Below are 27,266 nucleotides of genomic sequence, written 5' to 3'. Positions count from 1 at the left end.
GTTTTGTGTACCATTACTTAGATGTATAAGTCTTGAATAAATGTGATTAGGCATGGGCTACACATGTAGCAGCTGTTGCCCTACTTTTTACACTAGATCAATATAGTTGTCACCATATGTAGCTTCCAGGGAGTACTTGCATCCCTACCCACGTGTGTGTGTGAACAATGAATCATATTCCATATACCCCACCCACTGAAGTTTGCTCCTACTAAAGCTCTGCAGGAGTGGAGCTTTCATTTCCATTGAAGTTAAGTCTCTCTCCATCAGTTTTCCCTAGTGCTCTCCGGTCATCATTCCAGGCAGGCATTAGCAGAGCCGTTTGGGTCAGCTTGAATCCCATTGTTCAAAGCTCTCTCCCCCCACCCCACCCCACTAGGATTTTTTCCTGTGTGCCCACCTGCCTCCTTCCAGTCTCCAGAACATTAAATTCTCCCCCCCCCCCATTGACATATTTCTCTTGGCTCCTGTGACATCTGTGCCAGAATTTTTCTTGCTGCCCTTACCGTGGGAACATAAAAGATTGACCTTTCCTCGCTCAAGTGCCGCGATAGCAATGAGTAATGAAAGGGGGCATGGATGACGAAGATATCTGGGGCATGGACTGCAGAGTTGCCTGCTGTGCAAGGTGTGTGTCAAGCACCCTGCTTCAAAGAGGCACCAAGAGCCCTCCTGGGACTCAGTAACAGAAGCAACAGCACTGGAGAAAGATGAGATGAGCTCAGACTGAGAGAACCTGCTGAGGATCGCCCATTGAAATGACTTCTGATCTTGCACCTGGGAGATGAAAGAGACAGACAACAGCTGAACATGTGGACCGTCGTAATAATAATCCTTTCCACTTCGACACTAACTGTAAGTAAACAAAGAGCCTTGTATTACTGTTTTGCTGCAAACACACACAAGAGTGCATCCACTGAAAAGGGGAAGGGGGGGAGATTTGTGAGAGCCTGGTTGATGCACTAAGGCTATGATCCTCTCTCTCTCTCTCTATATATATATATACACACACACATATAACATACAATTCTGTGGGAGTAAGCACTACTGAACACCAAGGAATTTTTCTTATTGAATAAACATAGCACTGTGGGATAAAGCTGGAAAAATTCTGGGTTTCACTCCTCAAGGAGAGGACATGAAACTCCTTAAAAACTTCGATTAATTTTATGTCTCATATTGTCAATGCTGAGACAAATGCTACAGAACATTTGCAAAGGGGTGAGAGGATAGGAAAAGTGTGCTTTAGAAGAGAGATTAGAGTTTAGTTCTTTTGGGGGAGCACATTCACACAGGCAGTTTCAATTTGGGAATGCGTGACATTTTCCTTGGGAAAAGTTTCTTTCCCTCAAGGTGTGCTCAGTGGAAAAGTAAACTTTTCAGACCATGTAGAAGCACAATCTTGTCCTCAAATAGTTTCTGTGTGCTATGAGGACTAGAATGCTTAAGTGCTGTGCATATGCAGAGGGGATTAGCTGAATGCATAGTCACCCGATTTCTTCAGTCTATAAACATAAGTTTTATGACAGCTGCTTTCTTTATCTTCATAAACCATATTGAGACAACTGCTGGTTAAAAGCATATTTGCTTATGTTTTATATAATCGTTATTGATTGTAACTGATACACTATATTATATGAGAAATAAATAGCTTTGTTGACATACACCTGTTCAAAATTTTATTTCTTACTTGCTTGTTTCCATAATGGAATGTTGCTCAGTTGGGGATAGAGGAAAAATGTCATGTGGAGATGAGCAAAACATATATATATTTAAAACAAAATTTAAAATATATAGAGTTTGTAATTAAACATTTTTTAAATCAATCAATTTCAAATATTTAAAAAATGAGGTATCCAATATTATTTAAGGGCTGGGTAAAATTATTGCTCAAAGTACAACAGTGTACCAGACTACAGTATTAGTTTGGAAACAAGGGTATTGTCTGACCTGTGTAACCAGATTTTCATATTCACACACAAATTTCCGCCAATTAAGTTGCTTAGCTTAAAACCACCTGTTGTCGCAATAGGAAGCAATGACTCCCACAGGTTGCCTTTGACTTTTGTGACTATAATGCCTTACATTTGTTTTAAATGTGCTGTAAAAAGAAGTAGCTACTTGGCACCGATTTCCTGAGATAAAAAACCACCTATGCAGAGCCTACGTTCCCCCCCCCTCCCCTCCAATCTGCAAGATTATGGGAAATTGGCGCATGACTGAGCATGGATTAGCCATTCTGCTTGGGATAATAGGTGCACTGAATGAGCGATTCCACTCAAATCTCTCTTGTGGTGTGCACACACCACGACCACATACATCCTAGAGGTCTAACAATACAGTGTTCAAAATGCTTCACATACATTACCTCAGCAATTTTTACGACTGCAGATACAGGCTGAGGTTAAGGATACATTTACCCTCCCATTTACAGTGCTCTCACTGCATTTCCAGCATTGGGTTTTTAATCTGTGTTCATAGAATGCTGTGCGAAATCCATCTCCATCTCCATCTCCTGTACTTTGTTATACAACTTTGATGTGCTGTTTCACATCACACAAGTAGCTGTGAACACATTTGCATGGCGTAAAGACATGAGAAAGCCCCCTGGTGTGTACAAAGACAGAAACGAATCTGACACAATTGAAGCCAAGCTGCTATGCACAGCTGGGCAGTACTGTAATGTGAACGCATCTTAAAAGACAGTGGCTTCCCTGAGGGAATTCATTGCTGAAACAAGATTTGAAGCAGGACTTCTTGGCATACGTCTTACAGGCTTATCCACTACAGAACATCAGCTATGCCTCACTTACTCTCTAACTTTTTTAAAAAAAATTTTTTATTTGTTTTAATGGAAAATACTTCAATGGACATGGGTGGCGCTGTGGGTTAAACCACAGAGCCTAGGGCTTGCCGATCAGAAGGTCAGCGGTTCGAATCCCCGCGACGGGGTGCGCTCCCGTTGCTCGGTCCCAACTCCTGCAAAAGTGCAAGTAGATAAATAGGTACCGCTCCAGCGGGAAGGTGAGCGACGTTTCTGTGCGCTGCTCTGGTTCGCCAGAAGCGGCTTAGTCATGCTGGCCACATGACCTGGAAGCTGTACGCCGGCTCCCTCGGCCAATAATGAGAGAGTCGGTCACGACTGGACCTAATGGTCAGGGGTCCCTTTACCTTTACCTTTACTTCAACAAAACATAAAGTGATACAGAAAAAAGGAAAAGGAAAAGTGAGGGGAGAAAAAGAACAACAAAAATATATCTAAAAGTGACACCCACCCACCCACACCCCGTCCATAGGCTGTGCATTATGTCATATCGCCAACCCATTGATTAAAGGGTATCGTATCTTTACTTTTCCAGTCAATCTGTTGGCCACCATTAGGGCACGCAGGATCCATAGGTAAATAGTTCAATAGAATATTCACCATTGAAAGATTTAACTTTTTCTGCACAGTCATAGCTACACAGTCCAGCACTTTCTCCCAAAACTTAGTAACTATAGACCACTGTATAAACATATGTTTCAGGAAAGCATTTTCCTTACCACATTTCCAACACTGAGCTATCTTAGCTAACCCTTTTTTATACAACCATAAAGGAGTCCTCCATAAAGAGCTGTGATCTTACCTTTTTCAGTCATGTTGCTTGAGCTACTTTTTAAAGCGCCCCCTTGTATTTAGAATGGCAGATTTAAGCTGAATAACATCTGAACCCATCACGCTTGAATAATAGAACTGTAGAGTTGGAAGGGACCATAAGGGACCCCTTGCAATGTAGGAATATTTTGCTCAACATGGGGCTCAAAGCCATGATCCTGAGATTAAGAATCTCATGCTCCACCGACTGAGCTATCCTAGCCGACCAAAATACTCATATGCTTACATTTTCTGACATGTTTATATCCAACAAGGCAAGGTAAAAATCCCCCTCTCTCATTGGAACTCATCTCATTTGGAAACAAAACAGAGCGATCAGACTACTTTAAGTCATGGCTTGGTGTGTGTGTGTGTGTGTGTGTGTGTGTGTGTGTGTGTGTGTGTGTATGTATATATGTATATATATATATATCTTTCTGGTTTATTTTCCATTTCAGAGCTTGGGCGCATAGTTCTCAAAACATGTAATGTGGCTTCCTAGCGACACACAGGTGGCTGCGAGGGAATTAACATGCTCTATCTACCCTGAGGAATTTTTCCACCAAAGATGGTTCCAAGCTCTGTTCTATGTCTGCAGACAGAAAGGAAGCCTTTTTCCGTACTTGCTGTCATCCAGGAAGCTCCCTCTTCTAAAATGCAAGGCTAGTTGTCAAGACTGTGGCTGTCAATTCAGTTTTCCTAGCCAAGAGTATTAATGGTTCACGATGAGTAATAGTTCATTGACGTAAGGCCCAATGTCATGAGCCATGGTTGTGGTTGAGCAGGCCAACCATCCCCAAGTTTTGCTTCCTTTACCTAGTGGGGACCCAAGAATACACCTTCCTTCTAGGTGTGATTGTGCAAAGTTTGAACCCCACCTGCCCTTTCCTAGTTTTAGGCAATTGCAAATTTGTGTGTTTTTAGATTAAACCCCTGCTCTTTGTCAGACTTCTCTGGAATCTGAAGCAAAGGGGCACCTTCCCTCCTGTGTTTCCATCTTCCCCTTGAGTCAAGTACTGTCACAAATAAGTTAGGATAAATATTATGCTTTCCATGCTGAGTGACTGACAGGTAAGAGAGGCTCTCCCCTCCTCCTGTCATTGCTCAAATGACCAGCCAAAGAAAAGAAAGAAGCCCTTAAAAATTCAAGAAAATAAACCCAAGGACTGTGTGTGTGTGTGTGTGTGTGTGTGTGTGTGTGTGTATGTGTGTGTCCACCAGCCACCTCTATAATCTATCAGATATATCCCACCCCTTCAGACTGCCCCCTGAGTGTGACAGCCTCTCTGGCACTTGCCATAGGGTCCAGTCCAGGCCATCTGAACATCTTATGGTTCAAAACTGTACAAATTACAGTCAGGCGGGTTGTAAATATTTTTTTTTAATAAATAATAAATTTAGGCTACATTCCTAATCAGGAGGTGATACGTTCAACCTATAGGCAGATTTATGCAAACTTAAGAAATGAGCTGACCAAAATGCATACGAATAATCTGTTTCAATGTATTTAGTCAACTTCCAGCCCTTCTTTATAGGCCAAGGCTCAAATGAAACCCCAATAAGAGCCGTAGCCTTGTTTGCAGCATTTAATCTGTTTACCTGTTGCTTTCCTGTGTCTTTCACTGCTAGCTGGAGACCTTTCTAACATTGATGCAATGTATGTTGTCTGCAGTTAAAACTGGCCAGTTTGGGGATGGTTGCTATAGCTGAGCAGGACTGTCTTTCTTAAGACTGATATAGATTCTCCCCATTTTGATTTGCTGCGTGCAGAAAAGAACAAAACAAAAGAGTGGGGTGGGAGGGCGGGGAGGCGATGGAAATTCCACACATTTGATATCCTGAATTTTAGCAGGGCTGTTCCTGTCTAGGTTGCCTTTTCCGATGCCAGCTGTGAGGGATTTCTCCTCTTGCTTCTTCTCCCTTTTTTTGTGTGCATAGTTATCCTGTTCAGATATTGTTCGAATGGCAAACGGCAAGGGTTCATTCATTTGAAAGTGGTTTTTTTTTTAAATGAAAGGCAATTGAAGGAGCAGCAGACCAACAAATCCTGCCCACATGTTTTCAAGTGCTGGCTGGGTTACCTTGGTATTGTAACCTGATGCGATAATGCAAGTTTACAATGTACATTAGATTAAAGCATAAGATAAATGTGCAGATGGCATGGAATTTGCTCAAAGCAGTGCAAATCAAATATGCGCTAAGGGGAAACAAGGATATCCTGCTGTTATAGGACAAAGCCCCAGTGTGCTTTTGGCTATGCCTGCTGCAGGTCGCGTCAAGCTAATCTGGGGTGGCTTTTGTATAAACTCCCTCAGTCCCTCTAATTCATGAACATATCTTTTCAGTGAAAGGAGCTGACTTAAGCCCTTTGCAATCTAACCCTGATGACATAGACTTTTTTGTCAACATGAAATTGGTGTAGTTCGGCTGCTTCCACTGAAATCAGTGGCTTGGAAGAGCCCCAAGGACCGGATCCAGAGACTTGGAGGGGCTGTATTTGATCCCCAGACTTGAGGTTCCCCATCCCTGCTCTAGTGAGTTCAAAATGAGCTCAGAAGGGCAGGCAAAACGTCAAATGGCATTCTCCAATTTTAACATGCTGCACTGTTAGGAATCCCTCTATTTCTATAACTGTATCCTGCCCATAAACCTTTATGTGGATGTTATGTAGGGTGTGTGTTTGGCTACTGACCAATAAAAGAGCAAATGCTTTCTTGATTAGCAGGTCAGAGCCTTTATTTCATCATGTGAAATCATGAAAATTATGACAACAGAAGAAGAACTCTGCAGCTTGGTCCTCTCCAAGGAAGAAGTGAATGCGACAACTGGAAATGAATCACTTGGGAGTTCAGGTAAAACAGTGTGTGTGTGTACATACATACATGTGCAGTTCTACTCTCAACTCAGTCCTTCCTATGAGGCAATATTATCTGCTTTTCTTCTCATAGTCAAGAAACCTTGATAAGCATTTCCACAATATTAGCTTTTTCTTTTTAAAAAAAGAAGTCAAATTTGACTGTGTGTTATGGAGCCATGTTTTGTTGTTTAGTCATTTAGTTGTGTCCGACTCTTCATGACCCCATGGACCAGAGCATGCCAGGGCCAGGCACTCCTGTCTTGCACTGCCTCCCACAGTTTGGTCAAACTCATGTTCGTAGTTTCGAGAACATTGTCCAACCATCTTGTCCTCTGTTGTCCCCTTCTCCTAGTGCCCTCAATCTTTCCCAACATCAGGGTCTTTTCCAAGGATTCTTCTCTTCTCATGAGGTGGCCAAAGTATTGGAGCCTCAGCTACACGATCTGTCCTTCCAGGGAGCACTCAGGGCTGATTTCCTTAAGAATGGATAGGTTTGATCTTCTTGCAGTCCATGGGACTCTCAAGAGTCTCCTCCAGCACCATAATTCAAAAGCATCAATTCTTCAGCGATCAGCCTTCTTTATGGTCCAGCTCTCACTTCCATACATCACTACTGGGAAAACCATGTGCCAAAAGCTAAATCCTGCAAAAACCTACAGCTTGGGGAACCTGTAGAAACATAGGTTGCAGCTTTACTGAAGCAGGAGAGTCTTGAGTTGAAATGATTCAGGACAGACAAAAGAAAGCGCTTCTTCAGACAGCACAAGCAATGGAACTAGCACCCATGAGGTGTTGTGATGGCCGCCATCTTGGTTGGCTTTTTAAAAGAGTTAAACCAGTGGGGGCCCCCAAATCAATCCTTATCCCTAGATTCCCAAGGTATTTTTATATTTAAAAAGTACACTTCTAACATTTGTAGAATATGAGATACGAGGAAAAGCGTTTGGGCACTATTTTCCTCATTTGTTTTGTGATAAACATGCCTGCTCTGACCTTTCAGTTAGGTTTGTTTGTTCATCTGAAGCATTTACCGTACTCCTTGCCCCGAAAAATTCCTGCTGACACCCATGCACGGAAAATAAGGCTGTAAGCAGTGCTATTTTTCTAGAAAAAAGAGGTGCCAGAACGCCGCCCTTGTTCTCTTATAAAGGCCATGGCGCCCACCTGAGAGGTGCCGGAACTGTGAGTTCCTGCTGAAAAAAAGCCCTGGCTGTAAGCACCGATCAGCTGCAACGGCTACCTTCTGCCTCCATTTTTGAAGCCTCTGCATATCAGTTGCTGGGAATCCAGTGCGGAGAGCCCTGTTGCACTTGAGTCTTGCTTGCAGGCTTCCCATAAGCACCTGGGAAAGGAGAAGTACCACCTCTGTGGCTCATCCTGCTTCATACATTTGGAGGAATAGAGCCAATTGCCTCCTCTCAGGTTCTGGTCCGCAGTGCAGCTACCACAACAGCCCCAGGGTTCCTTACCCTCTGCTTCAACATCATGGCCCTTTAACACTACTGAGCGGAGATATTGTTTTTTCCACAATCAGCTGGATACAGAATTAGAAGAGCGGTTCCACACAGCATTTGCTAGAATGTCTGTTCCTGCAAGTCGAGAACTTTTTGTCAGTAAGTCTCATTCTGCAAAGGTTGCTTGCAACATTAATTAGATGTTTTCCCCCTTCAAAATACTGCAGTTCTTATGGTTTCCTTTTCAGTTCAGCTGTGGGATTAGTTATGAATCACACCTTAGCTGCCCCCTTTAATTAGTTAACCCTGTCTTCTCTTTGGGAGGCGACTTTAACTAATGGTTTCTTTACATTATTTTTATTTCCTTTCTTTTTTGCACAAATGGAATATATAAAATAAATAAAAGAAAAGAAAAGAAAACCAGTAAATTAAAATAACCCCACACATGGAACAGTAGCTGACTAATGATGGGGCAACTAAGGCAGTTAATCACTCATTTCATGCTGATTAGCAAGTAATAAAATGTTCTAAACTTGCAAATGTGAAACTTTTAATTAAAGGCACAGTAGACTATTAAAAGCCTCAACAGAGCTTTGAAAGTCCACACAACAGGGTGGCACTGCAATTGTGCCCCCCCCCTCACACATTAACAAAATCCAGTGTTTTCTGCAATTCACAATTTGGCAATGGTGTCATCTGGTATTTGTTCTAAAAAGTGAATAACCAGAGCATGGTAGTCCCAGAGAAAAGGCTTTGTGTGGCAGCAGGAAACATTTTCTTTAGTCAGACTAAACTTCTGATGTCCACAGCTCCTGCACTAGGCCAATATAGAGTATGCAGCACATCAGAAAGGATGATTACCAAATGATGGTGACATATCCCATTAGGAGATGCCTTATGTGTCACTTTATGTTATGAAGAATGAAATATATGATTGTCTTTGACAAATAAATGCTGGGAATGATCTGCTTCTTAAGATAACTATACCTTTCTTCTTCATAATCTCTTAACAGTTGTAATTTGCTACAAATTACTAGAAAAAACAAGCCTGTTTTCAGATTTAAATCAGTGCAGAACTCCAAACTCTGCCTTTGTGGGGACCAAACAAAACATGGCAACCTTTTGAGTTTTCCAGAACATGTCATCAGACAGGATGCCACACACATAGCTGAGGAATTGGGGGGGGGGGAGGTGCAACTACAAATTAGGCTGGTTTTGTAGCCATGGGTTCACTTGTGGGACTCATTTCCAAAACAGAGATTGCAGGCTGAGAAAGTTCCAGTCACTAGAGATACCAGGATACGCATCCAGGATTCTGGAATGAAGAGGCAGCTGTTTCTTTTTGTCGTCATCAGTTTTGGTAGAACATTAGACTAATTTCAGTCTCGTTTCGCTCACATCCTGCTTTTGAGCTTTTTGTATAATGTATGAAAAAGAAAGCTCCAGTTTCAAAAATTTCAGTGTTGCATGGAATCAAATCTAGTGTGCTCAGAGTATTGTATTTAGTAGCTAGACTAAAATATTTTCCCCTGCAATGGTGTCCACAGAGACCTGGGTGAGTGAAGGTGGGTGTGCATGTTTCAGGTGGGATAGGGAATGGTTGACATCTGGGAAAGAGATTTCGGAACAATGGCTGGTTGAAAGGTAGTATTGATCTGTTTCCTCTTTGTCTTGATTAATGACGTTTTATTAATATAGTCATTTCTTAAATAAACAACACAGTGTCCTTGCCCTTCCTGTTTATCAGTGAGGTGAAGGCAATAACCATCCAATGGGTCTGTGGGAACCTTTGACATTAATGGCCCTGTCTGTCATCTATCTGCCCCCCCCCCAAAAAAAACCCTACGCTTTATCTCTATATGACGGGAGTCCTCTGTTAGGAATGCCAAATGCCTACTTCAAAAGATATGTATATGGGGCACAATAGCATACAATTGAACAAGATCACTTCTCCTCCCTTTTCCCAGCACACTCACCACAGTTTCCTTCTCAAATGCTCCTGGAACTGCCTGATTAATGCCCACTTGGCTTAGTTAATGGATGCCCACTTAGGCTGCCAATTCCTGTGGTGTCTGGGCTCTACATGAAGCAGGCCCAAGTAGTCTAAAACAAAGTATGAGCATGTGAAGATGCAGAATAAATAAAAGGAGCCCTTTGTATTTTTGCACCAGCTGGAAAACACTTGTAGCATCGGGTGGTGGTGGTGGCAGCAGAGGGAATGATACGAAGCGTTGCTATACATCAGGTACTGCTGCTTGATACATGGTTGGTTTTTCTCTTCCTTGTAGCCCCTGCAGTGCCTAGATGATGCCAAGTGGGCTGCTAAGATTAGTTTGCAGTGAGTAGAGCTGCCATCTATCCCCTCGACATCATCTCAAGCGCTGATGGCCAAAATTCTGGGGTTTGCTCAGAGAATCAGCCAAACTGTTTTCATCTTATGCCCCTCTTTTTTTGTGCTTTTCCAGCTAATCCGTCAGAAGCAGGGAACTGCACCAGAGGAAAAGCTGCTCTGGACAGTGTGGGTGGGTGAAAAATGATCACTAGTGCTTGCACAAATCTGGGAGTTTTAAACTTTGAGTTTCCATCACAATTTGTGACTGCCCTAGAGAAGCCACAAGCTTTCCCAGAAGATAAGATACTGATCATCTCTGCTATAGGTGTAACAAATGGAAAATGAGGCGTAGAAATGTACTTAAAGCAGGGTTGAGGAACTTCAGGCCTGGGGGTCAGAATGTGATAATTCCTCCTCGTCGTCTGGATGGTGTGAGGTATGTAACAGGTGAAATTTCAGAAATTGCATTTTTGTTGTTGTTGTTCTTGACTCCTAGACAGATGCCTTGGAATGTGGGATAATATAACCTGCTGGCTGTCTTCTTCCATTGGGCAAACAGTTAGCGTTCCTTGCCCCAAAGCCTTCCAAATGGTAACTGGGAAAACAGGTAAGACTTAAAACATAACATTTCCTGTCTGATGCCAGGCTTTCCTTGTACCCTGTCAAGGAGTAAAGGCTGAGTCCTCAGTGTAACACAGGCAAGAATATGGTTTGCCATGTACTGTTTTTCTAGGGTAGAATCTTACCTAGAATCTAGGAGCTGCTTCCAGAAACGTCTGATGCTGCTATCTCAAGTCAGGTCACAGACCAAGCGCCCTTCTGGGGCTCGGCTTAATGGATGTTGCCGGACGTCCCATAAGCTGCTTGGCATTGGGAGGCATAGCAGGTTTCTGCTTTTGCTCCTTGCCTATTCCCCTGTGGGGCAATTGCTGTTCGCCCCAGGCGAGCAGGTGAACAGTAAATTCCTCTCAGGATCCCATTTGGACCAGAGTGTAAATTCTGTAAATGTTATGTTAGCTTTTTCCTTCTGTGACGTCAAGCTTTGGGGTAAGATAAGCAGAATTTGACAAGCGGCACAACCTATTTGGATCCAGGGCATGGGCAATTGGTTGCAGTGGTTGTATACATAACCTCTGGATTCATAGGCAGTATGGCACTGAACGCCAGCTGCTGGGGAGCCAGAATGGGAAAGAGGGCTGTTGCCTTCATCTCCTGCTTATAGGGTTCCCAGAGGCACCTGGTTAGCCACTGTGTGCAGCAGGATGGTGATTCAGATGGATCTGTAGCCTGAATCATCTCTTCATGTTCTTATGCCACACATGGAGAGAATTTGGACCGAGATCAGGGCTCAGATCCCAACAATGAAACTTTTTAGCCTTGGCTTCCTATCCGCAAAATGAGAAAAAGAATGAGCTGCCCTTCTGAGGAAACTGCTTGTTCATATAGATATAGATATGGATCTATAAACACACAGATACAAGTGGTAATTTCCCCTTCTGGTCCATGTGAATAAAAACGAAGCATAATATAAACAAGGAAAGACGGCTCCTGGCCGATGTGTTTGTTCTGTCGTGTTTTCATGGAGCCACAGTAAAGGGTTGCTTTGGATAAGTACATGGCGATTAAGATCAGTGATAAGCTAAAAACAGATTAAAACCCATGTAAACATTCTGCATATTTGGGTAGGCTTCTCTAGGGGGGGGGATGTTTATAGCCGAAAAGAGCACATTGAAGGTGCCTGCCTGATATTAATGGATGGGGAGTTCTAAATAGTGGGAGCTGCCACCCTAAAATACTGATTTGCTACAAATGGGTGTTATGTGGCACTTCTGCAGTGCCAGTTCTCCAGATTGTAGCAGCTGAGTGGACATATATAGGGTAAGGTAAACTGGCTCTTAAGGGCTTTATATACTAATAGTAACACCTTGAACTTGACCCAGCAGCAAATTGGCAACCAGTGCAGGTCTCTGAGCACAGGTGTTACAAGGCCTCGCTCCTGTCAGCAATCACGTTGCACCATTCTGCATTAACAGCAGCTTCCAGATCGGGCTCAAGGGAAGCCCCACACAGAGTGCATTGCAGTAGCCCAGTCTTGAAGTAACCAATGCACGAACTACTATGGCTAGGTTTTCCTGGTGCAGGAACAGTTGTACCAGTTGCAGCCGTAGAAAGGTGCTTCTGGCCACTAAGGTTACCTGAGCCTCCATCGACAATGCTGGATCCAGAAGCACCCTTTCTGAGACTGGCAAGTGTGTATCAGGGCAGGGAGCAGGCCAGGTCTGAGGAGAGGGGTGCAGTGGTTTGTGGGGACCTGTATCAGCCAGGAGGCAATAATCAGAGGCAGGGGGAGGCTGGTGGAGCACTGGATGGGTTGGACGAAGAAGAGGAGGAAGAGGCAGGTCAGGCAAGGGAAGAGCCCACCTGCTTCCCCACCCTCTCCTGTCTCCCAAAACCAGGAGGGAATTGAAAAGGGATGAGCGGAGGAAGTTTCCATGCGAGCACAGTCTCCAGCTGCATGTATGCAGCACATCAGAGGAAGGTACTGGCAGAGGAGGAGTGGTGCTCTGTTGCTGTAACTGCTCTCCAGAGCATAGAGCTGTAGAAGCGACAGGAATCATTTAGCCACAGAGCCCCTGTCTTGCCAGGATTCTAGCTCTTCTGGTTCTCCCCCATTCTACTTCACCACTGCATCTAAGGACTGCACAGCCTCTCCTAATTCAGGTGTTATGATTCAGCACCTTAACAGCCTGCTTGAGAGGGTCTGGAAAAGGGACACAGAGCAGCTTGTCACCTGATCGCTGGGAACACTGCAAAGCTGCTTTGGACTACAACTCCCATCAGCCTTGCTGGCTGGGGCTGAGACGGATGGAAGTGGTTAGTTCCAGAGCAGCTGGAGGGCACCAGGTCAGGGGAAGACGGACAGCCTCTCCCACCAGCTGCCTGCGGATAGATAACTCAGCCGCTAGAGGGTGCTGGTAAAATTGAAACAACTCAGCTGTTGGCTTTTTTTTCTTGCTGTTTTGATTTGTTATGCTTGCTCTGGGCTTTATTGCATCAATGAAGAAGGGCGATAGGAAAACCTTTAAATACATATTGATCAATCACAGTGTTGGCCCAAGACATTTTGGTACTGGAGGTGAACCACAAAAAGGCACCTGTCAGGGAAGAAGCGGGAAGAGTGTGAAGCTCTACCTCAGGAACAAGGAAGGAATAAAGATCTATATGTGATATGTTCATTAGAGGCCAGATATGCTGCCCCAGTCGCCTCACCTTGGCCCTGATCAATCAGTTACATTTTAAACATCTTGAAGCCTAAATATACTCAGAAAGGAGCCTGTCTCATTGAACATAGTGTGACTTGCTTCCAATTAATATACTTAGGATTTAACTGCATACCATTTACTATACTATAGGTCAGTGTTTCCCAACCTTGTGCCTCCAGCTGTTTTCGGACTACATTTCCCATCATTCCTGACCACTGGTCTTGATGGCTAGGGATGATGGGAGTTGTAGTCCAAAACAGCTGGAGGCACAAGGTTGGGAAACACTGCTATAGGTTACTGATGCTAGTGCTTTATGGTTCACAGCATGCCATAACAACCACAGTGTACGTGAAACCAGTTGTGTGATATATCTCTGCACTTTCAATCCTGAAATGATGTTTTCATTCTTGGGAACCATTTATTTGTATGGTGCCAACAATGAACTTTGTTCCTTGTAGAACAAAAAAGTAAAACAGAGACAGAGGCAGGAATGTCTGTGTTCAGACAGACACACTTATTTGCTCTAAAACATAACAGGATTAATGCATCTCTTTGGAACATAATGAATACAGCTATTTTTGTCCATGGTTTAAGAACAGTAAACAATTTTCTGCTCCACTAATGGCTAATCTTGAAAATGCTTTGCTGAAGCAAGCCAGCTTTATAAACTACAGTTTGAAATTGGCTTGTTTCAGCAAACCATAGTTAAGATGAGCCACAATTTGCCCAGGTTCTGACATCACAGCAAGCTGCAGGTAATCTAAAAGGGAAGCAAAAGCTTTCAGACTCCACCATGTGGCCTTGAATGTGTGTTTATAATAGTAGCTTTCACCAGTGCTTATTGCAATTACTAACTCTATGACTTATTTTGTTTCTGTCATTGCAAACCAAGGGTTTATATATCGTAACTGCACCAAGGATGGCTGGTCGGAAAAATATCCAAGACCCTATATTGCTTGTGGTTTAAATGTGGAAGAGATTAATGCCCCTATAGTCGCGTGGCAGCGTAGGGTAAGTTCAAATAATCAGTACAGTATCCTACGGGCACTTTGAAAAAGTTGCTGTTTTGGGGTGGAATTCAATACCTGAAAATTAAGGTTGTGCAATTGTAGTTGATTGGAAGGTCTTTCACAATAAACCTGTTTCCCCAAAACACGACGTTTTGTGATAAGGAAAGTGAAGGAGAATTTCACTGGGCAATGTGGGACTGGGATGACACACGCCTTAAAGCAATGTCATCTAATCTACCTGCAAACAAACCAGGATGAATGCTCAACAGGCAGGTCATCTGAAAGCATCAGAAGTGTGGGGGGAAGTGGTTTGAGCACACATTCCCTGTATTCCTGGGTATTTGTGCTTGTTTAGATTGATCCTCTAAGTCACAGGTGGAAAACCCATTAGGATATCCTCTCACCAGACTCTTTTGGATCTGCATCATTTCCTGATAACTGGATGAGTTTCCTGCTGATATTCAAAAACTGGAGCCAGAGGAGAAGAGGAGAATCCAGTTCCATGGCTCTTGTCTTCTGTTGTGCTTTTAAAACTGCTGCTTGTTTGATTTTAGCTGCTGTTGACTTTGCTTCGTAGTTTGTTTTGTTTCTAGGCTGTACTTTTATTGTACTTGTTTTTAGATTGGCATAGAAGAAAGGTGGGATATAGAAATATCGTAAATACATATGTTTTCGTTTTGCAGCAGAGAAACTGCGCTCAAGCCACCTATACCACACTTTTAGATATCTGCCTTCATCCTATGTGTTTATCCATCCGCCAATGGTTTACTCGGGTTTGAAGCACAGCACTAAAGAGCAGAGTAGGAAAAGGTGTTGCAAATAGCCCCACCTGGTGACAAAACATAGTATTATTCAATCATAAGACAAACAGAGCCTTTCTCCCTTCAAAAATTCGTTATAGGACAGCAGTCTGTTTTAAGTGACTGAAGCTCAGTTGGGACTAGTTGTACAGAAGCGCATTTGACATGGAAGCAAAGCCTACTGCTAGGCCAGGCATCCCCAAACTTCGGCCCTCCAGATGTTTTGGACTACAATTCCCATCTTCCCCGACCACTGGTCCTGCTAGCTGGGGATCATGGGAGTTGTAGGCCAAAACATCTGGAGGGCCGCAGTTTGGGGGTGCCTGTGCTAGGCCATTGATTTCTGGCACCCTAATACCAAACCTGTAGACAATGGTAAAACAATTTAAATATGCTGTCAACCACTTACAACCCTCTGTGGGTTCCCCGCCCCTCTAAATTTTAAATCCGGCCTAATTCTACCCTGGGGGAGTGTTTTCTAATCACTCTGATTGCAGGCAAAGCCAAATTAGTTCATGGTAGTGCTTTTAGAACAAAAAGACATGTTGTCACTCTTCTTGAGACAAGTGGGTTTCCTACACATTCACATCTCTGCCTGGACTGAGTGTACCTGGATGTTTCTTGACAGGTGTCTTACCTGAGGAAGTTGGAGATTGTGTACACCATCGGAACCAGTGCTTCTCTGGTGGCGCTGACAATTGCCTTGGGCATTCTGGGTTCTTTCAGGTGAAGAAGAATTATTCATTCCTTTTTAAATATTTGTTTCTACTTCCTGGTTAATCTGTGAAAAAAACAACCCCAAATGAATAGTGAAATAAAGTGTTATTTCAAAAGCCGTTCCATTGATCTATGTGAGGAGGAAGGTGTGCGTGCAGAATATTCCTTCGCCAGATATTCATTCTGAAAGGGCTTCATGTTTTGCACAGTAACAGTGGGGAAGTGTACATTCTGTTCAAACGTCAACAGACAGAAGTGTATATTCAAGTGGGTGGAAGAAAAAACTTACTTAAACTGTGGATTTGGGAAGATAATCTGTATGTTAGGCGGATATCCTGCTCATTGGATAATTTTTTTCAGGTGGATCTGACAAAGCCTGGCAAAGAAGCAACGACTGCATACCCCCTTTTTATCACCCTTTTATTAGTTCTTTTGTCTTTCTGTTGAAGCAGGGGTGGAACCCATAGTCGTCAAGATATTGTAGGACTCTAGCTCTCATCAGCCCCAGCCAGCATGGCCAAGAGTCAGGGAGGTCTAATCTGGAAACATCCAGAGCAGGCATCCCCAAACCTTGGCCCTCCAGATGTTTTGGACTACAATTCCCATCTTCCTCAACCACTGGTCCTGTTAGCTAGGGATCATGGGAGTTGTAGGCCAAAACATCTGGAGGCCGCAGTTTGGGGATGCCTGATCCAGAGGGTCACAAGTTCCTCACCCTAGTATTGTGGGAAAGATGATCTTCGGTCCAACAGTTCTCAGTTTTACCATGAATACGTCAGTTTTGCTTCACGATGCTATCACATCAGGCAATGGTATTGGATGGTTGCAAATCAACGGGTTCCTGTTGATTTGAATGACCATTGCTGAGTGGTCACGCACTTTGCCTTGTATCCATGAGGCCCTATATTCAATCCTCAGTGACTTCAAGTAGCAAGACTGAGATCTCCAGGACTGAGATCTTGGAGATGCAGTTTCCCGTCAGAGCAGGTGCATGGGCGTAGCCAAGGGGGGGCAGGGGGGTAGCTCCTCCCCCCTAGATAAGTAAAACCATAGAAATACTTAACTGACCAATCATGTCAGTTCTCTCCCCCCCCCCAAATCCTGGCTATACCCATGAGCAGACTGGTTTGATGTATCAGTAGTCTGATTCTGCTTTAGATGGTATAAGATCTGTTCATATGTCTGATAAGAAACCCAAGCAGTTCCGTGTTTAAAAACCTTGACGCTTTTCTCTTTGGGCCACAGGCGGCTTCGCTGTACGAGAAATTGCATCCACATGCAGCTCTTTGCATCGTTCATTTTGCGAGCTTTGGCAAACTTCATCAGAGATCCTGTGCTATCTGAAGACATTGATGATACAGTCTACTGTGAATTACACACGGTAAGGAAGAAGCCTATAAATATGGCCTACCATCCAGCTCAACACAGGTTGAAGAAAGGTGCCTGAGAATTAAATTTCCTTTCCATCCCTGTGAGACATTTTGTCAGAGAAAATGGCAGACTTGAGGTGCAAGCTTATGTGAACTTCCCTGGTGCAGACCCATTGAAACCTGAGGATTTACCTATGAGTAAAAGATGCTAAGGAGTGTGCTGTTCATTCTGCTTGTTTGTGTATGTATGGTCTGAACATAAATAATATATTGTTTATATATTTAGTTGTTCTTTGGTTTTATGAATACCACAACCACAAGGGGTGCGTGGGATGTTCAAACTAAATGAATGAAATAATCACAAGGCCAAAGAACCCAAAGAGCAAAACGTGTTTAAACACAATTTGGATAACGTGTCGTGTGGCATCATGACACTTTGCGAGAAAATTAATTGAAGTGCATTAATCAGCTCTTACAAAGATTTCACAAGGGAGTGAATGTGAACCTCTGTGATTGGCAGTAGGTTTGAAAATGGGGGAACTGTTCAGGACCTGAACAATAATAATTTGTTGCAGACTTGTTGATTTTAAAAGATAATGTTTGGAATCTTTTACATCATTTTTTTATAAAAGAATACAGCATACATTTAAACATGGGTGCTAGCGGCAGTTATAAAATAATCCAAACCAATACATAAAATACATGGGTAACAGCGACTTATATCCCAAGATATCATACTCAGAACAGACCCATTGAAATGAATGGATTTAAGCAACGTCACTAGTCCATTGATTCCCACAGGTCTATTCTGTGTGTGATTTAGTTGTGTATCACTCAAAATCTACAATGGGAATGACAAAAATGAGTGTAGTAATTGTAACAACCACAACCCGACTTTTACACCAGTGATAAATAAAGCATGGCACAGCAAGGTGAAGCTCGGGAGCAGGACTGTGAAATGCCTAGGGAAGAGAGACAAAGCTTATCTTCCTCTCTCCTCAGGGCCGATGTAAGATTATCATGGTCTTCATTAACTTCTGTATCATGGCTAACTACAGCTGGCTTCTTGTGGAAGGGCTTTATCTTCATACCTTGCTGGTGATGTCTTTCTTCTCCAAAAGAAAGTTCTTCTGGTGGTTTGTGGTTCTGGGATGGGGTAAGTACCACTTGACACCAGTGGGGGAGCTGCAACATAATGCTGCACAGTATTATCCCCGGTGACTCCATTCAGAGCCGTCTATCCCATAGGCAGGGCCGGCCCTAAGGCAAGGCTGGGTGGCGCAAGGCGGCAGGGTGCTGGGCCGCCAGGGTGGCGCCGCGCGGCAGCCGCGCTGGGAAACGGGGGCGGGGGGGGATAGTTTGCGCCAGGGCACCAGCTATGCTTAAGAAGGCCCTGCCCATAGGGCTTAGTGGTGCGTCGTGCCAGGGCGCCAGTCTCTCAGGGGCACCCCAAGGAGTGGGGGAGCTGCACGGCTTTGCTGGTGGCCTCCCCTTTCCCTGCACGCCCACCAGCTGGGTCCCGCCAACCATATGGCTGGCAGGTGTGCAGCTTGCCTCCCAAGCTTACACGGGAGGAGAGTGATCCACACAGAGGGTTAGGATAGAAGCTGCACCCTGCCAACCATATGGCATGCAGCTTCCCTCCCAAGCCTCTGCGGGGATTGCTCTCCCGCAGCGGCATGGGGGAGAGTTGTGCTGCCCCCGATGACTGGCAGTGCACAGCTCCCCCCATCCGTGGTAATTTGGGGGCGCAGGGTGGATATTTGCACCCCAGCACCGCATCTGCTAAAGATGGCCCTGACTCCATTTCATTCCTTGCTCTGCTTCCCTTGTCTTCCTGCACTCTTCTTTGCTTCTCCTCATTTCGTGTGTCTCTCACTTCCTGTCTCACTCCATCTCTGGCACCACAACTTTAAAGCACATGGCTTCCAGCAAAATATCCTGGGAGCTGTAGCTGCAATTCCAAGCTCTCTTAACAAGCTACTGTTCCCAGAATCCTTTGGGGAAAGTCATGTCCTTTAAACATGTAGTGCGTACTCAGCCTCTGGCTCCCTCCTCTTCATTCCCCGCTCTTCCTTTCTGCTTTATTCCTCTTTATTTCTTTCGTCCTCTTTGCTACATTGCTTCTTTTGACACTTCCCCTCCCTCTATTTCTCCACTTGCCTCCCCACTCCCTGCTTTCCTTCTGTCTCCCACTATCCTTTGCACAGTTTTGAGGTGTGTGGTGGAACGGGGTTGGGGGGAGGGCATAATATCTTGCTTACACAGCTAACGAAAACATTTCAAAGAAGGCAATAATATGCATGCATAGTCCTCAGCAGCCAGTTTTCCACAGGCTCTTTTTTGTTGTTGTTCCCTTTTGAGTTGGGGACAACTGAACTGAAACATCGTGTGCTTGTGTATAGCTTGATATCCCCCTGGGTATACCAGGAGAACTTCTCTTTGGTTTGTGGGTGGCCCCATTTTGCCTCAAATTGATTGGCACAGAACCACAGGAGTTTGCTATTATGCATCAAAATATTCATTTAGCTGGTGGTGGGATAGCTGCATATTCCTGCTTTGCAGGCCAGATGATCCTCAGGGTCCCTTCCAACTCTACAATTCTATGATTTTCTTGTGCGTTATATGATTAAAGGCTTTTCCACACTTCCGCTTGTCCCGTGCCTAGAAAGCCCAGGTCCAAGTGGTTTCCCCCATGCTTCGCTCTTTTCCCAGGGAAAACCCACTCTTTAGCTCTAAATTGGAACAAAGGGCAATCCACAAAAACACCTGAATTGCTGTTTGCTTCAACTGAACACTAAAGAGCAGTTTTGCCCTGGGCGAAAGCAACGGGAGAAGAGGAAGTATGGATAAGCCCTAAGGGTTGATGGGGGGGGGCTCTTTTTTTCTTCACTGCAGGCACTCCAACTTTCTTTGCAATTGCATGGGTCATGGCCAGACTATTACATGAGAATGCTGGGTAAGCCGTGTTTCCATTACATCTTTCCATGCTCTGTATTTATTAGCGTTGCCTCAGCTGTATGCCCACAGAACCTGGTTTCAAACGGCTGCAATCCTATTTTCTTGCAATATTTTGAAACACTGAGACAAGAGGAGAAAAACAGTAGCAGTTCAGTTGCAATTAATACTGATCAAACCACACCTGTATCCCATTATACAAGTGCCTGGCCAGTATAAAAATATCTGCAGCTTCCTTGTGAAAACAGAATCCATTATTTTCTCTTTGCCATCTCCCACTGCCCAGACATATATTGTCTCAAGCAATCCCCATCATTCTATGCTGGGGAAGTCAGGCTGGTTAATCTGGTTCCAAACCATGTTTATGTCTTTTGTTCTGTCCCAAGAACCATTTGTAGCCTTCATTTGTCACCCAGAACTCATACTTTTATTATTATCAATAAAAGAAAATAGGCAGAGTTTTCATCTGAACATCACAGTAGCAGCAGGGCATTTATGAAAGACTCTCATTGTCAGGAGCTCTCTGTATTAAAATGGCAGGAGGGGAAGCAGCTGTATCTGCAGTTATTGTGATAATAAATTCCAGAAGGGCAGCTGTTCCTCGCCAGTTGCAGCAAAAACAACACAGATTATTGTGGTACCTCAAACACTTTTTTTAAAAAAAAATGTATTGTTGCATATGCGTTAATTTGATTATGATCATTTCCCATCCAGCAGGGGGAGTTGGGTTGTTTGTGAAGTGCTGTTGTTTTCTAGTTGCAAAGACTGTGTTAAATGAAAACACAATATTATCTTGAAAAACAAGGAAGTGTTTTCGGAACCTCAAGTCAAAGGATAAGAAGCTGACTCAGCTGCTTTGCTGTGAGGCCTCTGGACTTTGTCAATTGACTGGGGTTGGAATACAGTATCAGAAGTAAAAAAATCTTTCAGGCCAGCAGCCATATATACCTGTGTTGTAGTCAAGGCTTTTATTTCCAGCCAGAACTTGCCAGAACTCAGTTCCACCAGCACCTCTCAGGTGGGCGCCATTGCCATTCCAAGGGAATGAGGGAGGCGTTCACAGCACCTCTTTTTCTAGAAAAAATAGTCCTGCTTATAGTGAGAGCCAGGTGAAGCTGTAGAGGCTGCTCTATGAGACTTCACTAACCTCAGTCTGTCCTCAGCCAGCCCTCACCTCAGCCCTGGTCTTCTTACTTCTAGCCTGGGCCCCTCCAGAACCACAAGGCTGTTTTGGCCCAGCAGCATCCTCCTGCTGCGCATCTGATGTCCTATTTGAGGTCACCTGTAGGCAGGTAAAGATGCAGCTGGGCGGAAAGGCTGCCTACAGTCACCACAGGGTTATGCAAGCCCAGATCATCAGCTGATCCTCAGGGCTTGCATGCATAGCATTGTGCCTTTGCCTGCACAGTTTGATTTCAAAATGCACAGGCAAAAATGGGTCACCTGACATCATTGGGACCTCCCTTACCAGGTTGAGCATGATCAGGGTGTGGATGGATCCAGCTCCTCCCCACCCCTAGACCAGGGTACACTTCCCCATCCTGGGGATGCTTTGGACTACAACTCCCATCATGCTGTGACCATTGGCCTGGCTGGGTGGGGCTGATGGGCAGCGCCGTCTTAAGCGCTCCCGGCGCCGTGGTGTGCCGGATCTTCCGGCGCCCTCCCGCCCCGTTTCCCAGCGCGGTGGGCGGGTGGGCGCTGCGCGGGTGCAACAGGCGCTGCTGCGCGGCAGGCGGGCGGGCAGGCGCAGCTGCGCGGCGGACCGGTCGGCCAGCGGGTGGGCGCAGCTTGCGGCGCCCTCCTGGCGGGCCGGCGCCATGGTGCCCTGCGCCACCCAGCCTGCACGTAGGGCCGGGCCTGCTGATGGGAGTGGCGAAGAAGGGCATCAAGTTGAAAAAGGATGGTGACTAGGGCATTGCCGTTTTGTTGAGCTCCTCTGAATCATGACTCACAGTAAAACACAAATATATTCTTCTGCTTTTCCTGCTTGTTTTCTGCACACTTGAGTATTCTAATAGTTTCATCCACCCGGTATAATTTGAAAGGCCAGGATGGATGCCAGCTCCTATCTGCTGGGCATGTTGCCTTGTGATATTTTTCCTGTGAAGACAAATATTGCTAACATGATGCTCGCTGGCATTTGTTGACCTGAAAAGCACAATGAATGAATTTTGCTATCTTACAGATGCTGGGATACTCATCTTACATATGCCCGGTGGCTCATTCAAGGCCCTGTAGTAGTTTCTATTGTTGTAAGTCTGAATTACAATGCCGCTTCTATTTTTGTAACAAATGTTATTCGTCTGTGACCGTAATAAACAAATTCATTCTATTGTTGTAAGTCCATTTCACAGCCGATTTCTGAGATGAAGATCGAACTGAAGAGAGTAAATTTGATGCGTGCCTTTCAAATATGTGAATGTCAATGCCAGCTTTTCATTCTCTTTGCAGATCAATTTTGTTTTGTTTGTTAATATTGTGAGGATTCTAATGAGCAAACTTAGATGGCCAGATGGAAGGAACAAGGATTCCAGTCAATACAAGTAAGATAGCTTCAAACAAACAAACAAACAAACAAAATCCCTCAGCCTCACACATAAGCACAACAGCAAGAGATACCTGTGCACAGATGTTTTACCTGTTTGCCTGCAAAGATATGCAAAGATACGTATGATGCAGATAAACTTGTTTGATTAGCTGCCTCAAGGACACCCACCCCAATAAAATGCCTCCAGCTCTGCTGCTTATACGGGTACTTCTTTTGGAAAGATCCTGATCTTATCCTCATCTATAGTAGCAGCAACAGACCACAAGTCTGGAGGCAAAGCCCTGAGCGTAGTGTGAAGAAAGCTGATGGAGAAAAACCCCTTCCTCTCTCTTGTAATACTTCGGTTAAGGGCCATCCCGTGAAACTGAAGAGGTAGGCAATTCAGGAGAGTGAAAATGAAGTACCGGTACTTCTTTACACAGCTCAGAGTTTAAACTATGGAATTCACTTCTAGAAGATGTGACAACGATAGCCACTATCTTAGGGAGCTGTAAAGGTGGCTTAGACAGATTCATGGAGGATGTCCATGATCCCTCCTGCCAATATGTTAAAAAACAGAAACTGTTCTGGGACCCAGACCCCATGATCTGTAGCCTGGCACTAGTGATACCGCTGATCTTTAAAGGCAGGCCTACTCTGCTCCTGAAACTTCCCTTTGCATTTTCTGCTATTGCTACTAGAGGGGATAGTTCTGCCTACATACTGAGATCAATATGAAGCTCACCCTCTTTAGGCTGTTTTTTCATTTCTGTTTTGCTCTTTTATCTCTTTCTTTACTCCTAGGAGACTCACAAAATCCACACTCATCCTCATCCCTCTCTTTGGAGTCCATTACATCATATTTGCTTTCTTCCCTTTCGATACCACGAACGGCACCATGGAGATTCAGGCGCTGTTTGAGAAAGCCATAGGATCTTTCCAGGTAATCTGTTTCTTGGAAGGTCATCATCATCTTCAGATGAAGGAAGCCCCACCCGTCTTTTGCAATCAAAACGGGCTGTGTTGGCAAACCTCCTTAATGTTTTCCAGGCCCCCAGGTGTCTAGAGCAAACAGGATGCAAAGAGGTACCTGGAATTTGTAGGTAACTAGGACAGGGGTGGTTATTGGCTAATGCTTTTTTTTTGCCCAGGTGCTACATTAACACTTGGCCAATCCTTTGTAGGTTGCATGCCAGTGGTGGATATGATTGCACCACTCTCTCATGCATACTTTTAAGGTAAAGGTAAATGGTAAAGGGGCCCCTGACCATCAGGTCCAGCCGTGTCCGACTCTGGGCTTGCGGCGCTCATCTCGCTCTATAGGCCAAGGGAGCCGGCGTTTGTCCGCAGACAGCTTCCGGGTCATGTGGCCAGCATGACAAAGCTGCTTCTGGCGAACCAGAGCAGTGCACTGAAACGCCGTTTACCTTCCCGCCGGAGCGGTCCCTATTTATCTACTTGCACTTTGATGTGCTTTCGAACTGCTAGGTGGGCAGGAGCTGGGACCGAGCAACGGGAGCTCACCCTGTTGCAGGGATTCGAACCGCCAACCTTCTGATCAGCAAGCCCTAGACTCTGTGGTTTAACCCACAGCACCACCTGGGTTCCTTTTATGCATACTTTTACATACATACAAACACAAGCAGACACAGACATTGGCACACAGCCTCCTCCTCCCAGATCTGGGCAGATCAACTGAGGAGGGTGGGTTATTACCTTCTTTCCACTGGTCAAGTGGTTGATTAGATGACTGGGGAGGGAACTTTTTTTTATCCCTATCAGGGTGTTGGTCTCTGCCCATCCCAGTGCTGTCGATTCTCCCCCACCTTTCACATAGCTGCCAAGTTTTCCCTTTTCTCGCGAGGAAGCCTATTCAGCATAAGGGAAAATCCCTGTAAAAAAGGGATAACTTGGCAGCTATGCCTTTCACCATCATAATTGTTGGGTCTTGGGCAGCTGAGAAATTGGGAGAGGGCAGGTGAGTCCCTAATCCAAACAGGTTTAGGAATAAAGTCCTCCCACAAGGACAAAGGTAGTTAACAGTCTATCTATTTTTTTAAATGGAACAAGGAATGACATATGCATTCAGGTTTGGCATGATGTAGCCCTCCTCTGCATTGGGTTTCTGATTAGACCAACACCCCAGAGATCCAGTATTTCTCACGGCACCTTGCAGGACTCTCTTTGTAACGAGGAGGACCTATTCCATCTTGCCCCGTGCCTCACTTTCTTCTCAGAATGCCCTTGTTGCGAGAAGGACCTGCGTGAGTTTGAAAACACCGCAACTGCTAAAACATCCAGTTGGTGGTTCAACAAAATATATCATTTCTCCTAGTGTAACAATCCAATCCTAACCCATGGATCTTTGCCACTGGAGGGGCTTAAGAAATGGCACAGGTGACAGGGGACATCACCTCTGCTGCCACACTTGCTGTGGTAGCAGAAAGCATAGCACTTGAGATGCTAAGCATGGCAGCATTCCCACAGCATGGGCCCCCGAAATGGGGTGTTATGGGGCAGGGATAGAGCAGAGCTTACCATGGATCACTCACTGGATCCAAAGCTGCTCCAGCTTTCCAATCCTGGAGCTCGTGGGAGTGATATGGTGGAAATCCCACCACCACCTTCTGCCCTGACCAGGGGCACCAGCTTCAGGGGGCCGAGCCCTTTGGGGCCCGCTATGTGTGTGTGATTTCCCCCCCCCCTGCCCACTGCACCTTTCGCCCTGAACTAGTTTGAGGTGGCAGGACTTGGGATGCAGTGGTAGACAAACCACTCTTCTCTGGCCCTAGCTTAGATTGCTTTGTAAGTCACTCTGTCTTTTCTTCACATCTGGCAGAACACTGCGTGCCTGGAAGGTCTACATGAGCTTTTTCTTGCTTCTATATTTATTCTGGAGGGCCAACCTGCCATTTCTAGTTGTATATCTCATGAATGATACGGGCCTCTTTTGTTCTCAGGGCTTTGCTGTGGCTGTGCTTTACTGTTTTCTTAACGGAGAGGTGAGTTTCCCATAGACTGTAATGTACTAAGAATCAAAATATATGTTCTTCTTATTTGCACGTTAACCCCATAATGTTTTGTTTAGGTCCAGCAGGAGATTCACAGAAAATGGCGGCAGTGGCACTTAAGAAAACACATTCATTCACAGAAGCATCACAGCTGCACATTTCCTAATGATGTCAGTGGATTCACCCAGGTGCTGCAGCTGAAGAAGCCCAGCCCCCAGGAGGAAAGGGGACCTTATGCCCCAAATCTGAGTCAAATGTGATGGATCTTGTGCAGGGAAGAACTAATTGCTCACTCGGAGGAGGGAACTGGAAAGCTCAAGAATTGAGATTACGGATCTGAAAGCTAAATTTGCCCCTTAATTAGCTGTGCACGGAGTCTGGCTTTGTTGGTGCCCAGAATCTTTATTATCCCCTGGAGGATTTTTTTTTTTTTTACAAAGAAGATATATGAAGATTTGTTTCCTGGTGGAAGATTCCCTTCTGACTCCACCATTCTAAGATGCCATTTTCTAGTGGGATGTGAGTGCCAGACTAAAGGGCTTTTCTGATTTGTTTTGTACTGCTGAATATTGTGCTGCATTGAATAGTTTGGGCAAAACATGACTCATGTGCTGCATTTCCTTGGGGAAACATTGTGTTGTCTGGAGACACTTTGTAGAATACAAGCTTTAAAACACGCACAGGCTCGCGCGCACACACACACACAGAGCAAATCTCTAAAATTACACCCTTAACTGGCTGCAGGATTCAGCAGTGGATTGTGATCAGCACTGGAACTAGATCTCACAGGTTTGCAGCTTTGGACTTGGACATTCAGCTGCCATGATGGCTGCAGGAATATTTCTTTAATTACTTTTCTTTCTCAGAAGATGATGTCTCTTCTCAGCCCTTGTATCTGTTGTTCGTGCTTTTGTAATCTAGAGGCTTGACTGCTGTAACACATTCTGTGAAGAGCTGCCTTGATATTTCAAGAGTAAGGAAGTTGGGTTTCCTTGGGGTGCCATATCTATTTCTCCATCTTCTACCTTGATTTCCTATTGTCTTCTGGGGCTAATCCAAGATGCTTAGAAAGTCCTAAACATCTTGCCTTTTGCATATATTACAGACTGCCTTTTCCTCCCATCGTACAATGATCTCTTCAATAAGCTGAGAATGCCCAGCTAATGATCTCGGTACCAAACCCGAAAAGACATCAAGCACATGCAGAGTGTCATTTGTGATGGCTGTTGTATTACTATTGAACTCTTTCCAGGGAAACTTGCCAAAGCCAGAGCTAAGTTACCAGTAGATTTGTTTGCAAGACCGTTCTTGACCAGATGAGTGGGGTTAA

At 44.7% G+C, this 27,266-nt stretch overlaps 2 protein-coding genes across 3 annotated transcripts in view; one reads left to right on the top strand and one right to left on the bottom strand.

Moving 5' to 3' along the window:
• Positions 1-16,131, bottom strand: part of CFAP221 (cilia and flagella associated protein 221) — a 51,278-nt gene extending 35,147 nt beyond the window's left edge. Inside the window, exon 1 of the mRNA XM_088662032.1 lies at positions 15,988-16,131. The gene's annotated coding sequence lies outside the window, so the exon portion shown is untranslated. The remainder of the gene's footprint in view (positions 1-15,987) is intronic.
• On the top strand, positions 486-26,528 carry SCTR (secretin receptor). 2 transcript variants are annotated; one of them, XM_035129825.3, is made up of 13 exons: positions 486-855; positions 6,360-6,486; positions 10,774-10,884; positions 14,433-14,551; positions 15,979-16,076; positions 17,313-17,448; positions 18,440-18,593; positions 20,336-20,396; positions 22,584-22,650; positions 22,850-22,941; positions 23,730-23,868; positions 25,886-25,927; positions 26,014-26,528. In XM_035129825.3, the coding sequence occupies exons 1-13, from the start codon at positions 811-813 to the stop codon at positions 26,194-26,196; spliced, it is 1,374 nt and encodes a 457-aa protein (XP_034985716.2). In that variant the 5' UTR covers positions 486-810; the 3' UTR covers positions 26,197-26,528. The 2 variants fall into 2 exon arrangements, with proteins under 2 accessions (XP_034985716.2, XP_034985708.2); XM_035129817.3 differs by having other exon boundaries at positions 672-855; positions 6,357-6,486; positions 26,014-26,343.
• The last annotated feature ends 738 nt before the right edge of the window (positions 26,529-27,266 follow it).

The sequence above is a fragment of the Zootoca vivipara genome, chromosome 1 (genome assembly GCF_965207765.1).
Source record: "Zootoca vivipara chromosome 1, rZooViv2.hap1.1, whole genome shotgun sequence".
Lineage (NCBI taxonomy): Eukaryota > Metazoa > Chordata > Lepidosauria > Squamata > Lacertidae > Zootoca > Zootoca vivipara.
This window is presented reverse-complemented; position numbering and strand designations above follow the sequence as displayed.

Bases quoted from the DNA above. Each gene is read 5' to 3' on its own strand.
- SCTR (XM_035129817.3), top strand. From the start codon at position 811: ATGTGGACCGTCGTAATAATAATCCTTTCCACTTCGACACTAACT. The intron at 14,552-15,978 runs GTAAGTTCAAAT...GTTTCTTGACAG, and splicing joins TAGTCGCGTGGCAGCGTAGG to GTGTCTTACCTGAGGAAGTT. The intron at 16,077-17,312 runs GTGAAGAAGAAT...TTTGGGCCACAG, and splicing joins GGCATTCTGGGTTCTTTCAG to GCGGCTTCGCTGTACGAGAA.